The sequence below is a fragment of the Pyrus communis genome, chromosome 11, assembly GCF_041283825.1.
Source record: "Pyrus communis isolate YQ-2024b chromosome 11, ASM4128382v1, whole genome shotgun sequence".
Classification (NCBI taxonomy): Eukaryota; Viridiplantae; Streptophyta; class Magnoliopsida; order Rosales; family Rosaceae; genus Pyrus; species Pyrus communis.
Genome location: NC_142575.1, coordinates 26352084 through 26368417, shown reverse-complemented (window position 1 = coordinate 26368417; position 16334 = coordinate 26352084). Strand labels below are relative to the sequence as shown.

At 38.0% G+C, this 16334-nt stretch overlaps 1 protein-coding gene across 1 annotated transcript; it reads left to right on the top strand.

Annotated features, from left to right (window-relative positions):
* Nucleotides 1–635: 635 nt before the first annotated feature.
* Nucleotides 636–3242, top strand: LOC137743885 ((-)-alpha-pinene synthase-like). Its single transcript, XM_068483816.2, has 7 exons — nt 636–791; nt 941–1217; nt 1310–1682; nt 1805–2023; nt 2119–2257; nt 2342–2590; nt 2677–3242. Exons 1-7 carry the CDS (start codon nt 660–662, stop codon nt 2968–2970), a joined length of 1683 nt encoding a protein of 560 aa, XP_068339917.2. The 5' UTR covers nt 636–659; the 3' UTR covers nt 2971–3242.
* Nucleotides 3243–16334: the final 13092 nt, after the last annotated feature.

The window sequence follows — 16334 nt, the reverse complement described above, 5'->3', positions numbered from 1 at the left end:
TGTTCTAAAAATTCTCGTCTAATGCCGTCTAGGCTCTGCTTAGACGATAAGCAGCTAACCACCATTTCGATTAATTCCTAAACGTTTGAAAATTAAGAAAGGGCATCTGGAACTGCTTAGACGTTTGCTTAGCCAGCTTAGGTCATGACTCTCATTTAAACAAAAAATCGATAAAATTTCAGTTTGCATTTTATTTTTTTCAATAAAATGTAATAGACCTGTTGAATACTTGGATAAATACTAATTATATGGTTCCCCGTGTTTTTAATATGTTCTAATGCTTTATAATCAATATGTTATTTTATTTTGTAATTTATGTATCCAGTACTATGATGTATTTTTTTTTAAGTATAAATCGACATATACAATAGATTTACTTAAATTTGCCTAAGCGTGCTAGGCCCAACTAAACATTTTTAGAACATTGAGTTCATCCAAAATTATAATAAAAAAAAAAGCCACGAGAACATTACATTGAGTTCATCCAAATAATAATAAAAAAAAAAAGCCACGAGAACAATGAGTTCATCCAAATAATAATAAAAAAAAAAGCCACGGGGTTACCTTTTGGATTAAATTCTATATTTGCTTGCCTATAAATACATGATCGTCCACGCATTCTTCTTCATATACTGACTAAAATTCTCCAACAGGAAAGCATGGCATTAATCCAGGATTCAGCAGAAGCTCAATCACAAAATGCTAAGCCTGAAGTTGCTCGGCAGACGGCAAATTTTCACCCAAGCGTTTGGGGAGATCAGTTCATAAATTATGATGATTCCCAAGACATTGTAATACATATCATGCATGCATGCACGCACTTTATCTTCTACAATATCACAGCAGTTTTTTGACATTATGAGTTATGATACAGTGTATGGCTATTTTTAAATACATAAAATTTACACTTTCTAATAGAAGCGGACTTTACCATTTGCAGATTACTCAAGCTCAAAGTCAACAACAGGTTGATGAACTCAAAGAAATTGTGAGGGAAGGATTCACAACTAGTGCGACTGATTTTTCACTTCAGCTAAAGTTGATTGATGCAATTCAGCGCCTTGGCTTGGCATACCATTTTGAAAGAGAAATCGGAGAAGCACTTGAACGTATGCATTCTACGTTTGATGATGACCATGGCAACGATGATGTTGATCTATACACTGTTGCTCTTGGTTTCCGGCTGCTAAGACAACATGGATATAATGTTTCATGTGGTAGGTGTAAACAAATTAACTTAATTAGTTAATTTGAGTTACTATTAAAACTTTCTTAATTCTTTTGTCCCTATTTTCTGAAAATCATGCAGCCATATTCAACAATTTCAAAGATGAAAGTAGTTACTTCAAGGAAAGCTTGATTGATGACATGTCTGGTATGCTAAGCTTTTATGAAGCAACACATCTGAGGGTGCATGGAGAAGACATATTAGAAGAGGCTCTAGTATTCACCACCACTCACCTTGAGTCAGCAGCAACCCGTGTAAGCAATCCACTAGCTACACAAATAACTCAAGCCCTAGAGAGACCTCTGCGAAAAAGTCTAGAGAGATTATCTGCGCGACGTTACATTTCAATCTACCAAGAAGAAGCTTCACATAATGAATCTCTTCTGAAACTTGCAAAGTTAGACTTCAATCTTGTCCAGCCTTTGCACAAAAAGGAGCTTCAAGAGATCACTAGGTAATTAAGCTGATCTTATTAGTTTGCAAGATGGCACCAAACACACACACACACACACACACACACACACACACACATAACTTTCGACTTCGAAGTAATTAATAGTTAAGTAATATGTTTAGGTGGTGGAGAGCACTAGACTTTGAAAGGAAACTGCCATTTGCAAGAGATAGGATGGTAGAGTTGTACTTTTGGATCGTCGGAGTGTATTTTGAACCCCAATACTCTGTTGGGAGAAAAATTATGACAAAAGTGAGTGTCTTGCTCACAATATTGGATGATATCTACGACGCATTTGGTACATTTGAAGAGCTCGTAGTCTTTACTGAAGCGATTGACAGGTTTGAGACATTTAAATAATAACTATCTGTTAAAAATTATTGAAAACTGCTACTTTATTCCAATGATTACGATGATGATTATGCTAGCGCTTCAGGTGGGATGTCAATTGCATTGATGAACTCCCGGAATATATGCAAACATTTTATCATGCACTTTTAAATCTCTACAATGATATTGAGGCAGAGATGGCCAAGGAAGGAAGATCATACCGAGTTCCATATGCAATACAAGCTGTATGTAGTACATAAACATATGCAGAACTTTCCTTTTAAACTTTTTTTCCTTCCTGGTAAATTAACATAGCCTTGGCTCGTCAGATGAAAGATCAAGCTCGATCCTATTTTAATGAGGCCCGATGGTTGCACGAGGGACGAGTTCCAAGCATGGAGGAGTATATGCGTGTTGCAACAGTTTCGATTAGTTACACCTTTCTTACAACCATATCTTTACTTGGCATGGGAGATGTTGTAACGAAGGAAGCATTTGAGTGGTTGTTCACTGACCCCAAAATTGTTAGAGCTGCAAATACAATTTTTAGGCTCATGGATGACATTGTTTCCACAGACGTACGTATAATTTATTAGCTTGTTGTGCGATTATTCCAAAGCAGTAAGATCCTAAGACAAATTAATTTTGGATTTAATTTTTGCAGTTTGAGAAAGAGAGAGGGCATGCTGCTTCTAGTGTTGACTGCTACATGAAGCAATATGGGGTGTCAAAGCAAGAGACAGTTGATGTTTTTCAGAAGCAAATTATGGGTTTGTGGAAGGATATAAACGAGGAGTTCCTTAGACCAACTTCTGTGCCAATGCCTATTCTTATGCGCGTTCTCAATTTAACAAGAGTAACTGATCTTCTTTACAAAGGGGAAGATGGATTCACACGTGTGGGAAAGGTGACAAGAGATAGTGTTACTTCAGTCTGTATCGATCCTGTGCCACTCTGAGTTGGTTTCGTTGCTGTTAGAATATCGATGTTTTATGATGTTTCGTTGAATAAAATGACCTAAGAGATAGTGTTACTTCAGTCTGTATCGATCCTGTGCCACTCTGAGTTGGTTTCGTTGCTATTAGAATATCGATGTTTTATGATCTTTCGTTGAATAAAATGACCTATGTACTTTTTTATTTTGATGAAAGATCAACTCATAAAGCCCTTAGGCACAACAAGAATAAGGCCAATAAAAGCCCAAATAAAAAGCATAAACGATTGGCGTGAGTTAGTAGTTTGGTTACGAATATAATTATTATTATTGTATTTCCTAAATTTATTAGGGTCATTAACTATTACTTGGACTACAAGAGATGTGAGTATATGTATTACCTCCAAGATGGAGAAGAATGTATAGAAGAATATTGGAGCCCTAGAATTATTTTTAATTGGGTATCAGAGGAGATTTCGACGTGTCTCTATAAACCCTAACCCTTGTTGCCGACTTGGAGATCTTGTTGGCTGGAAAAATAGCAACCTGCAGTAAAACCAAAGGTGATCTCGAAACAAGAGAATCACCTTGAACCTAAATCCTAGGAACCTAACCGCATCAGTAAAACCAAAGATGATATCGAAACAAGAGGATCGCCTTGAACCTAATCCTAGGAACGTAATCGCATAACTACACTACCGTTTCTTCTTTCAATGGCAGAAAGCCATGCAACAATTTCTACCGTGGGGTAAACCATTGGGCTTGCTGTGCTGACATACAGTGTGGGCTGTTTTGGGCTTACGGAGCCTGGAGCCCACACTCCAAGCAAACTGAAGGCAGGTGCGATGGTGCCAATATTGTCAGCAGACTGGGCACGGGTCCGCTTAGTCCACCAGCAATACTCAATGATGATGTACAATCGGACCTAGAAAATCTAGGCCCGCAGCTTTCATTATTGAATTTGATTTCGTCCTAAGAACAATCCGATGATCTAGGTAACACAGACATAGCTTTATTTGCATTTGTTAATCTAGATACATGTTGGATCATTGATTCAGGAGTCATTGATCATATGACTTATGATCTTACTCTTTTTAATTCGACAAGACCACCACTACGGGATAGTATTGTCACTGCTAATGGCCGTATTTCCCCACTTAAGGGGACGGGTTCTATAGCACTCACTCCTACTCTTCTCTCTACACAACTACTTACTAGTTCCGTCACTCTCTAGCCATTTGTTATATTTGGGACAGGTCGCTGAGCAATTAGACTGTGTTGTGCTAATGTTTCCGTCTTACCGTTTACTTCAAAATATACTAACTGAGGCAATCATTTGGGCGTGTTACTAAGAGCATGGTGTTGTACTATGTTGATGATGTTGCACAAGGACGTGTACATCAAGTTCAAGGTTGTAATAATGAAAGGTTGAAGACTGTTCAGTTGTGGCATCGTCGCCTAGCTCATGCCTCTTTTGGTTATTTACGAAAATCACTTTTAGTAGTATTTCAGATTCTTCATTGAAGTGTAATGTTTGCACATTAGCTAAAAGCCATCAAGCCTCTTATTCTTCAAGTTTAAATCAAAGAACAAGGACGTGTACATCAAGTTCAAGGTTGAAATAATGAAAGGTTGAAGACTGTTCAGTTGTGGCATTGTAGGCTAGCTCATGCCTTTTTTGGTTATTTATGAAAATCACTTTTAGTAATATTTTAGATTCTTCATTGAAGTGTAATGTTTGCACATTAGCTAAAAGCTATCAAGCCTCTTATTCTTCAAGTTTAAATCAAAGAACAATTTTGTTTGAGTTAATTCATTTTGATGTGTGGGGGCCATCTCTGGTTACTACTCAACACAGTTTGCGTTGGTTTCTAATATTTGTTGACGACTGCACTAGAATGACATGGTTGTACCTCATGAAAAATAAATGCGATGTGGTTGACATCTTTAAAAAATTATATCACATGGTCAATACTCAACATTCATTCCTTGTTAAAGTGCTTTTGTTAGACAACGGTGGTATCTTAATCAAGATTTTTCTCGGTTTTTTACAAAAACAAGGCATTCTTCATGAAACTATGTGTCCTCAAACCCCACAGCAAAATGGAGTTGCCAACGAAAAAATAGGCATATATTTGAGATTGCTCGTGCTCTTGATATTGGTAGCTATGCACCTAAGACATATTAGGCTGATGCAATCATCTATGCTATTGATCTTATTAATCGAAGCCATCACATGTTCTCTCTTTTAGAACACCCTTGACCATGTTGTCTGATCATGCTTTCCTTCCATCCACTATCCATCTTGAACCTCAGGTTTTCGGTTGTGCGGCATATGTTAATCTTCATAAAAATAAAAGAAGCAAGCTTGATCCATGTGTGATGCGGTGTGTGTTCCTTAGCTTTAATCCTCAACAGAAAGGATATCAATGTTATCATCCATCAACTCGACATATGTATGTTACCATGGATATTACCTTCTCTGAAGGTGAATTATTTTTCCCTTCCCGCCATACTCCTCAGGAGGAGACAACCTTAATTAAAGATTATGGCGGATTTGGTGTGGTGGAGTAATACCACATGTTGACTTTGATCCACCTACAAAACGTGCTAGCCTAAGTGTGTCAACTGACCACCGAGACAACTTAAAAGACATCACAGGTGATGATACATGTGCTGGAGAAAGTGGGTTGCAAGATAGCCCAAGTGGGCGAAATGGATTATCTTCTAATTATGAACAAGCTGGCGTCAAAAACCCATTTGGGCGTGATGATTATGTTGCACATGGTAGCTTTTAAAGCCCATTTAGGTCTAATGATAATGCTACACTTGGCTGTGGTGAAAGCCCATCTGGGTGTGAAGATGGCTTAATTAAGACCATGATATGTGGGTTGTTTGATATTGCCAGCCCACGTGGGCATTTCCCTTGACATGTTGGAATTGAGACAAAAGAATGCGGTGGGCCTCCTAATGATGATGACCACATTGAACCCACAACAAATAAGTCGGTTGATACTGCTAGCCTACTTGGGCTTCTCCTTGCTTTTGCAGCCTGCCTAAATGGGCTATTTCGTACTTCTGCCATCTGCCCAAATAGGTCCACTACTATTTCCCCGAGTAACATCTCAACTGACAACTCCTATCACTCTTCCAATACCAGTCAATGATTCAACGGATATCCTCAAGGTAAGTACTCAATTAGAAATTCGTAAACCACTCTATTTGTCACCTCCTAGACAAAATCGAGGAAAGCAGCCATATAGGTATTCTCTAAAAGAGAAGGTACGGTACTTTATTGCAAACTATGTCTCCACTCATTGACTCTAGCCGAAATACCATGTGCTTGTTCAACAAATGGACACTATCAAAATACATACCAGAGCGGAAAAAGCCTTGAATGATACAAAATGGACATAAGCAATGCAAATTGAGATGGAGGCATTACAAAAAAAATAATACATTAAGCGTGGTTGCACTTCCCAAGGGAAAAAAAACCAGTGGGATGCAAATGGGCGTTCACTATCAAACATAAGGCTAACGGAACAATCGATAGGTACAAGGCGAGGATTATGCCCAAATGATACACACAGACCTTTGGTGTTGACTATCAGGAAATGTTTGCTCCATTTTGATATGAAAAATGCATTTCTGCATGGGGATTTATAGTAAAAGGTCTATATGGATTTTCCTCCAGGATATGGTATTGCAAACTCTAGTGGGAAAATGTGTAGACTTCGAAAGGTGTTGTATGGTCTCAAGCAGTCGCCTAGAGCATGGTTTGGGAGATTCACTTTAGCTACGAAAAAGTACGGATATTGATAAAGGAACTCATATCATACTTTATTCATAAAGCGCAGGGATGGTAAAGTTACTTTGCTCATTATATATGTGCAGGTGATCAGATGAATAAACATCTGCTTTCGGAAGAAATCGAAGAATTTCTTAGATACGAAGGAAATTGAACAGCTACAGGGGTACTTGGCCTCCAACTTTGAGATGAAAGATCTAAGAGGACTTAAGTACTTCCTAGGTATTGAGGTTGTTAGGTCTCAAGAATGGATTTACTTGTCCCAACGTAAGTATGTGTTGGACTTGTTATCCGAGACTGGTATGCTGGCATGTAAACAGACGGATACTCTAATTGTGCAGAATCATCATCTTGCAATTTATCAAGATCAAGTCTCGACAAATAAAGAAAAGTTTTAAAGGTTAGTTGGAAGATTGATTTACTTGTCGCTTACATGACTTGATATTGCCTATGTAGTAAATGTGGTATGTAAGTTCATACATGAATATAATGAGGATCATATATGTGGATTCTTAATTACTTGAAAGGGCCTCCTGGAAAAGGGTTAATGTACAGAAAGCATGGGCATACGAAGGTGAAAGGATATACCAATGCAGATTGGGTTGGAAATAATACTGATTGGCGGTCTACGTCAGGATACTTTATGTTTGTAGCTAGTAATCCTTTGACCTGGATAAGTAAGAAGCAAAATGTGGTGGCAAGGTCTTCGGCCGAGGCTAAGTATAAAGGAATGACACATGGTATTTTTGAGCTCATATGGCTTCGGATTCTACTCACTGAGGTAAGGTTCAAATCCGATGTAGCATGATAGGACCAAACATGTTGAGGTGGATAGACATTTCATAAAAGAAAAGCTAGATGTTAAGTTGGTTGACATTCTGTTCATGAAGATAGAAGAATATTGGAGCTCTAGAATTAATTTTGACTTAAAGTACAATGGACAGTGATGATGATACAAACTAGGAAAAATAAAAGTCCAACTAGAAACAGACAAAAGCTATTAACACTCTAAATGGTGACCAAAAGAAGGGGAGGCTAATAGAACTTAGCTATTTGATTGCATGAAAATAATTACTTGATATTAGAATAATTAGGCTTGGCATGAGAGCTTGAGGTGCAAAATGGTGTGCCTTAGGCGGTAGTCGGGTAATGGGGAGGGCTAGCATTTAAGGGCCTATGCGGGATCCTAAGCGTATTTTGTATTTTTATTTAATTTGTTATATATTATAAGTTATATGTGTACAATTTAAAACTCTTGCCCATAACTTTTGTTGGACCTTTTATTCTCATTAAATAAATGAAAGGTTGGGTCTTATATTCCTAGTTTTAATAGAATTTTTACCTGCTTAAAATAAAAAGCCAAACCAAAGCTTGTTAAAGCTGCTAAGTTAATGTCATCGTCAGCCATCTCTGTAATTGCAGAGCCATAACTTCTCTTCTACAACTTTCTCGTCTTGTAGACTATCGACAACTCCTATTCTATTACATGTAGAGGGGGATGATGGAATCAGTGAGACGCAGACTTCTTTCTTTGTGAGTCGTGAGTTGTGAGTCTCGTGATAGATTGTTTTTCCCAAGTTGCTGTGGCCGCCCAGTGTCTGCCTTACACCGCCTATTACCCTTGCTGATTTCATAAACGATATCAGGTTAATCACGACGGAGCACCGCCGCCTAGAGCCTAGGCAGCTGCATAAACCACTTTTCAGAACACTAGTAAAGATAGAGATTTCCAGTTGAGAGAAAAATATTTTTTCTCCTTTGCTTCCATTGCAGCATTGCTCTGCATTTAACTTACTTTCATAAAGGGATAAAGCTTTCTATTATTTCCAATAGTAAAAAAGTGAGACGATAGATATTATTGTTTCCATTCGTCCAAAAAAAAATTTGTTGTTCCAAGAAGTTAAAAGGGGTTGTGGTTTCTTGTAATAACCTATGGATAAATGGAGGCATCAGAAATAGCTTATTTCCAACTGATAAAACAGGGATTGTAATTTTCTTATGCCTTATACGTAAACAACGATGCTTGATTAGTCTGACGGGGAAACATGTTTTGATGCAGGAATAAATTCACTAGAAGACGTGTCTTGGTGCAGGAATAGAGGTCCACGGTATACTATGTCTTGATGAACTCCTAGACTTTTTAGAGACAATTATCATGCACCTTTGAATCTTTTGATTAAAGAGCAGAGGACTAAACCTCTTCTTCTCGAAAGATAATGGCAATGAATCATAACCAACACCAAAACCCGCAAAGCCATTCACGTTTGTTGGATGTTCAAAATGTCCTTCTCTGTTTTCCGTGTTGCTGTTGGAACAAAATATGTTTTTTTTTGGGGTGGGGAGAGGAGGAGGTTGTGTCTCTATTTCATAGGAGAAGTAGAAAAAAATGTATTTCATCAAACAATTGGAGGGCAATGGTTGTCGGTTTGAGCGGTGTCTGCAGGTTAAAGACGGTGTTAGGATTGGCTCCGCGAATATGGTGACTTGTGCAAAGGTAGAGACGCAGATGTCCAAAACCATTTTGATGAAGAAGACGAAGAGCAGCGAAGGGACTATGATTGATGTTGTGCGAGGGGGTTTCCAAAGGCAACCAATGCCGAGGATGACATGAAGTCCACTGAAGAAAAATACAAAGAGTCTGAGAAGACAAAAACATGCAACTTGATGAACTCTCTCTCACAATTATGAGATATGATGGAGTGGAGAGTGTTTGTGAATACATTCTCAAGGTAGTGGGCATTGCTGGAAAATTTAAGGCCCTTGAGGCACCCATATTCGAGACTTTTTTAGCTCATGTCATTATGAATTCTTTGTCTGATAGTTACACTCAGTTAAAAGTCCCATATAATGCATTGCAAACTAAGTGGGATATCAATGAATTGATAGCTATATGTGTGGGTGAGGAAGTGAGAATTAAGAAAGAAAGGGCAAAGAATGAGAGGGTTGAATTCATGAATTATGTTCAAGGCTACAACCAAAATTCCAAGCATGTACCATGATATTGCTAGAAAAGCTAAACATGCTCCCTCCTCTAAAAGAGTTTTCAAACCTAATAAACCACGCTTTTCAAATGTTCTTTTTTTTTTTAATAGGTAAATTACACAAAACTACCTTAACTATGACTCGAAATGCAATCTCATATATTTTAAACATTGCAATATCATACCTCAACTTATGAATTCATTGCAATATCAGACCTCCGTTAAATATTTTGTCAACTTTGTTGTTAAGTGATGACATGGCAGGTACAGGGCTCACTCCTCACCCAACTAAATTTAAAAATCTATTAAATAGTAATAAATTATTAATTTTTTATTTAGTAATTTAAATCTCTCCCTTATTTCTCTCAAAAACGCCTCTTTTCTCCCTGGAATGCCGGTCATCCATTCTTTCTCCCTTCACTCCTTCCTCTCTCCCACTTGCCATTATCGCCCCCACACTTGCCATTATCGCCCCAACTCCCAAACTCGGAAAAACATACTAACCCAAACCAAATCCAGAAAATCATACCATCTCATCCTAAACTTAGAAAATAAAATCATACCACATCCCCACCCTCTCTCGTCTCTTCCACCTATCCTCTCCAGCCAATTCCACCATCCTCACCTCACTCTCTTAGTCCTAAATTTTATCGGATTCTCATGCTCATTTCCATTGAAAATGACTTCTGTCGATTTTACAATCAAAACAAATATCGAAACTACTTAATCACCAGGAAAGGTGATGAACTCCGACGACAAGCTCAGAGTGTGACGGGGGTGGAGCGTAGAGGTTGGGGACAACCATATCATCGACATTTTCAACTCCAGATTCGGTGAGATTCAACCGGAATCTCACATTCAAATAGTTGGGGATAATTTCCTTGGTGTCAGTGGATCGTCTATCGCCAATCAATGGAGAGACTACTTCCAACGTGTCTGTGGGCGACCGAGAACATAAGGAAAAGTGAAAATGCTAACGGCATCTAGGTGGCACAAATTTAAGAAGGATCGTCTTTGACGAGGTTGGGAGCACGGAGAGAGGGGGAGAGAGAGAGAGAGAGAAAGAGGAAAGAAGGGCTAGAGATTGAATTATGGTGGGTTTTCAGTGATGAAAGATGAGATTCGAGGTCGGTTTTGGGTGTGGATACAACGGGGTCGGATCAGCGAGTGGCCCGTCGAGTGCGACCCATGTATGATGCAATCTTAATAGAAGACGTGGTTGGATTTGAGAAGCCGACGATAGAGTAGATGATGAAGAGAAGAGGGATAAAGATGCGAGGAGAGAGGTGGTCGAGTTTAGGAAGCTGACGGCAGAGTAACGAGGGAGAGAAGATGGAGATAGACGCGATGAGAGAGGATAGGGTTTATTAATAAATTTTAATTTTTTTTTCAGATTAAAAATCTTAACTTATTAATATTTAATTGATTTTAAAATTCAGTTGTGTCACACCACGATCCTGAGATACGCTTGGAATCGACGCGCGATGGAATGATTGTAGCGGTACAATATAAAATACATAGAGTCATTGAGACTCGTACATATAATATACTTCAGAGCTCATCAGAAATAACTTACAACAAAGGGTGGCAATACCTACTTTCGAGTGCACTGCTCATATAGCTATACTGCCTGCAAACCTCTTCTTTAACCGCTACCCGTTACTCTGCTAAATAACCCTACGTCGTAGGAATGGCACACCGGGCATATCAAAAACCGGATAAGCTATGAAGCTCGTGTGAGTGACAATAATACAACATATGTTAAAATAAATAGCATCAAATGATTAAATGTCAAAGTAGTGCTACGTCTACACAGGACATTTCTTTTGTATACCGTATCAACCGTCAGTATCATCACTGTCAATATTATTCTGACATTCTCTTCAGATTGTGACTCACCACTCACCTTTCATCATTTCCAAGTAATCACAAGGGTCTAATTGCCACATATTTCATAATTTAACCATCATACGCCTCATTATTACGTATAGGACTGATTATTCAATTCTAAATCTCAACATACATCTATCGAGATAACATTCAGTCACCACACAACCCAATGTTGTGTAGGAATGACACACCATAAATACAATCACGTGTAGGAATGAGATTGGTATCTTTTTCATGATTTCATCTCTTCGTTATGAGTAAGAATGAATCATATCCTAAACCATTGTCTTTTAGGCAACACTATCATGTAAACTATTTTATTCAATCGTCACTTTCTAGATTGAGCCACATAGGCTTTCAATCTCATCTTTCATATATGTAACAAACAATAATCTAGGGCTATAGAAAGACATAGTTTGGCCGAAGCCTATAATAGGCAATCAATTAGGATGTGGTCCCGCATTGCAGATTAACCAAGCAGAACCATCTTGAGAACACTATGTAGGTAGTGACCCCCCATAGCAGATTAACTAAGTAGAGTCACTCTTACGGATACTAATAGGTAGTGATCACCCATTGCGGATTAACCAAGCATAATCACCTCTAATTATGTATGGCCATACCTAAGTAATAAGGATCACCCATCGCTGATTAACCAAGCATGATCCTAAAGTATGGTCCCCCATTGCTGATTAACCAAGTAGGATCTATGTACCACTGCTACATGGTGCAAATTTCAATTATATCCCACATTACCCCATGTATTGGGTTAACGATCTTCTATTAGCCCTTACATATCACAATCATTTCAAGCATAACATATAGCATAGTAGCACCATCAAGTAAACATAGCATAGTAGCACACATTTCTATATAATCATTTGGAAATCCATGTCATATCCACATAGTATATAACAAGGAATTTCATGGGTAATAACCATATCACATAATATTAATGTCACTCACTTGGGTTATTTGCACTTCTAGATTCACCAACTCCGCCTCCAGGAACCTAATACAACACACAAAATCCCACTTAGGAAACTTAATAAGACCGACACATAAAACGAGGCCATGTGCCACTTGCACATAAATCGAGAAGCACGTCAACAGGGAACGACACGTCATCATGATGAGCCAACTAAGCTCCGTTAAGCCTCAACAACATTCTAAAAATAACAACACACTAGAATAGGGTACATTGACTAAAAAGCCAAACGTCGATCAAAGGTCTTCTAAGGTCAACAAAACTAGGTTATTCAATTCGAAAGATCCGCTCACTGGATTCCTAATCCATAAGTTCTCCAACAACTAATAACTAGGGTGCTCACAAAATTGCACGACGATCCAAGGGTCGAATTATCGTCAATTACAAAAATTGTACGACGGTACAATTATCCGAAAAATTGAATAATCGAACCATCGTATCGAATTTCAACGAACGGACTATAGATAAGGGCTCAGGACATCAAGAACATCTCTCCAAAATTCATAATTTTTTACTATTCCCTATGTGTTGCCACACGCGCTGCTGTGCGTGGTGGTTTCTGGCGATCAGAAACCCACTTTTTCAACTAATTCCAAATTTTTCCAAAATTTACAGGAAGATAGAGCTCAACAAGAGGAACAAGTTTTATACTGGCCATGAAGTCCAAAAGTGGACGGAATAGGGTCAATTTTGCCGATAAAGCTGGCAGGTGCCTAAAGCTTCCCTGCGTCGATTTGCCACCTATGGTGGTCCAACGAGGTCAAGTCTGGTTGAGATTTACTCTTGGGATGATGGGCTACAAGTTCCAAGTGGTGGAATCATCCATTGCTTTGCCGATTCACCGAAAAAATAAAAAGGGGGGGGTCGGAGCACGGTGGTTAATCAAGGTGGTTCTTCGGTGGATTTTGTAGAAGGAAGTGAAATCTTCAAGATGGCTGTGGTGGAGTTGAAAAATACCGCTGGAGTTGGTCGGAATCGGCATCGGAAAGTCATAGGTCACTTGGGTTGGGTTTCTGGGCTTTTGGGTACAATTTCCCGAAATGGAAACCTCCAAGAATCTAGGTATCCATTTGTGGAAGCCCACTATTTATGGTAAAGTCTAAATAACCAAAATATCCCCCACTTTAAACATTTCTAACTTCTTCGTTATAATTCGAAATTGAGATCCGTTTGTGCCTACGTGCTCGTGGAATCGAACTCTACCTAACCAACTCAAGAGTTGACCAAAAAGGTCGAAAAAATTAGAAATAACTAAAGCACCCTCACTTCGCTTTTCACAAAATCGGAGAATTAACAAACTAACTTCGATTAAATCTCCGATATACATTTAAAAAGAAATAAAATACTAATTTTGGGGACAGGATATCATAAGTTGGGTGAAGAGTGGTGTCACATCCTGGCTCGGGCCCCCACCATATCCCTGGCTTGACTCCACCGTAGCACGATATTGTCCGCTTTGGGCCCTAACCACGCCCTCACAGTTTTGTTTCTAGGAAGCAACCCGACTTATGTGCTAGCATTGATTTATTGAGCACATGATTATTTATATTGCTCATGAGATGCTGTGTCGTGGTATATTTATGGATTTACTATTGATATACTTTTGATTTTACATTGATATGTGGTATGATTTTTTTTTTTGGAAACTATACAGGTGTCACAGCGAGGGGTTATAACGATTTAGAAGGTTTTTATTAAAATTTTATTTCCAGGGCCACTCACCCTTGCTTTGTTTCCACCCTCTAGGTTTTTTTTTAGCTGAGCTTTCTTATCGACGAGGATTCGTGGCAAATCTTGGTATTGGAGATTACCTTTGATGGTATTATTCTCAATCCACTCTACTATACTTTACTTATACTCTGACATCACATATGAAATTGGTTCATTTTCGCTCATAGCGCACTCTCGTATTTAGGCACTTTTAGATTTAAATTTATTCACATTTTCCCACATCACTATACTTTATGGCTTCGTCACCTTATTGGTGTCGGCCAACACAACTCCATTTGGAGTTCAAGTGGACTTTCCGGGTCGGGGTGTGTCAAGTGGGCCCCGTACCTGTCACGTCATCACTTAACAGTGAAATTGATAGAAAATATAACAGAGGTCTGACATTGCAACGAATTCATAAGTTAAGGTATGACATTGCAATGTTTAAAACATGAGGTATGAGATTATGGTTCGACCCATAGTTAAGGTAGTTTTGTGTAATTTACCCTTTTTTTCTATAAGAAAGCAGGCCACATGAAAATAGTTGCCCAAAATACAAAAGTTGGCCTGCCAGGCAAGAAACAAAGAAAGGTAAAAAAGTTTTTGTGTATTTTGAGTCTAATTCAGTTGACATACCTAGTAATGCATGGTGGCTTGACTATGGCTCTTCTATTCATGTCACGAATTCATTGCAGGGCTTCACAATAAAGAGAACACCAAATAAAGATGAAGTGAAAGTCTTGGTGGGTAATGGAAGAAGGGTTCAAGTCAAAGTTTTCGGGACTGTTAGATTTAAGTTAGAATTTGGTTTTTTATTTGGATTTAGAAAATGTTTCTTATGTACCTTTCATGAAAAAGGAAGTTAGTTTTAGTTTCAAAACTTGTTTTTGTTAGGGTATTATTTTACTAAATAATATTGGTTTCAACATTTTTTTATTTATAATTCTTCTCATATTGGCGCTAGTTTTATGAGTAACAGTATGTTTTTAATTTAAACTAAATGTCGATAATGTAGTCTTTAATGTTGAAAAGAATCCCTCAAAACCCCTTTAGTCATCTCACCTTTGGCACAAAAGGCTCAGCCATATTTCAAAAACATGGATGGATCTTTTAATCAAAAATGACATTTTACCACCCTTAAACTTCAATGATTTCGAAATTTGCATAGAATGCATTAAGGGAAAATGACTAATTCAAGAAAGGAAGGATCAACCAAAAGCAAACAACTTCTGGAGATCATTCATACATACATTTGTGGTCCATTTCCTACAAAAACAATTGATGTGAACAAGTATTTTATAACCTTTATAGATGATTTTTCTCGTTTTGTTTTATATACTTGATCTCTAAGAAGTTAAAAAGCTTTTGAAGTTTTAAAATTTTTAAAATTGAAGTTGAAAACCAATTGGAAAGAAAGATCAAAGTTGTTAGGTCTAATAGAAGAGGCGAGTATTATGGCAAGCAAAGTGAAACTGGCAGACAACCAAAACCATTTGCATTGTATCTTCAAAGTCATGGCATCGTAGCTCAGTACACAACCCTTGGGACACCTAAGCAAAATAGGGTCTTAGAAAGAAGAAATAGGATGATGATGGCCATGGTTAGAAGTATGATGTGCAAGGTTGATTTGCCATTATTTCTATGGGGAGAGGCAGTCAAAACTACCAACTATATTGTTAATCGAGTACCTAAAAACCCTTTTCAAACTTTGGACATACATGTAAAAAACCTAGTCTAAATTGCTTACATGTTTGGGGATGAAAAACCGAAGCCAAGATTTATAACCCTAATGACAAGAAACTTGATCCCAAGACACTCTTGTTACTTCATGGGATATGCTGAGAGATCTAACGAGTTTCGATTCCATTGCCCTAATCACAACATGAAGATTGTTGAAACTAGAAAGGCATTATTCTTGGAGTTACAGATGGATACTGATTCAAGTATTAGAACTAATGATTTTGTTTTTGAAGAAGAGGGAGAAATGGGGAATGAAGAAGAAAATGAAATG

What these genes read in the sequence shown, in the direction of transcription:
- LOC137743885 (XM_068483816.2), top strand. Translation starts at nt 660, where the DNA reads ATGGCATTAATCCAGGATTCAGCAGAAGCTCAATCACAAAATGCTAAG. An exon ending in TGGATATAATGTTTCATGTG is followed by an intron (nt 1,218 to 1,309) that starts GTAGGTGTAAAC and finishes AAAATCATGCAG; the next exon opens with CCATATTCAACAATTTCAAA. An exon ending in GAGCTTCAAGAGATCACTAG is followed by an intron (nt 1,683 to 1,804) that starts GTAATTAAGCTG and finishes TAATATGTTTAG; the next exon opens with GTGGTGGAGAGCACTAGACT.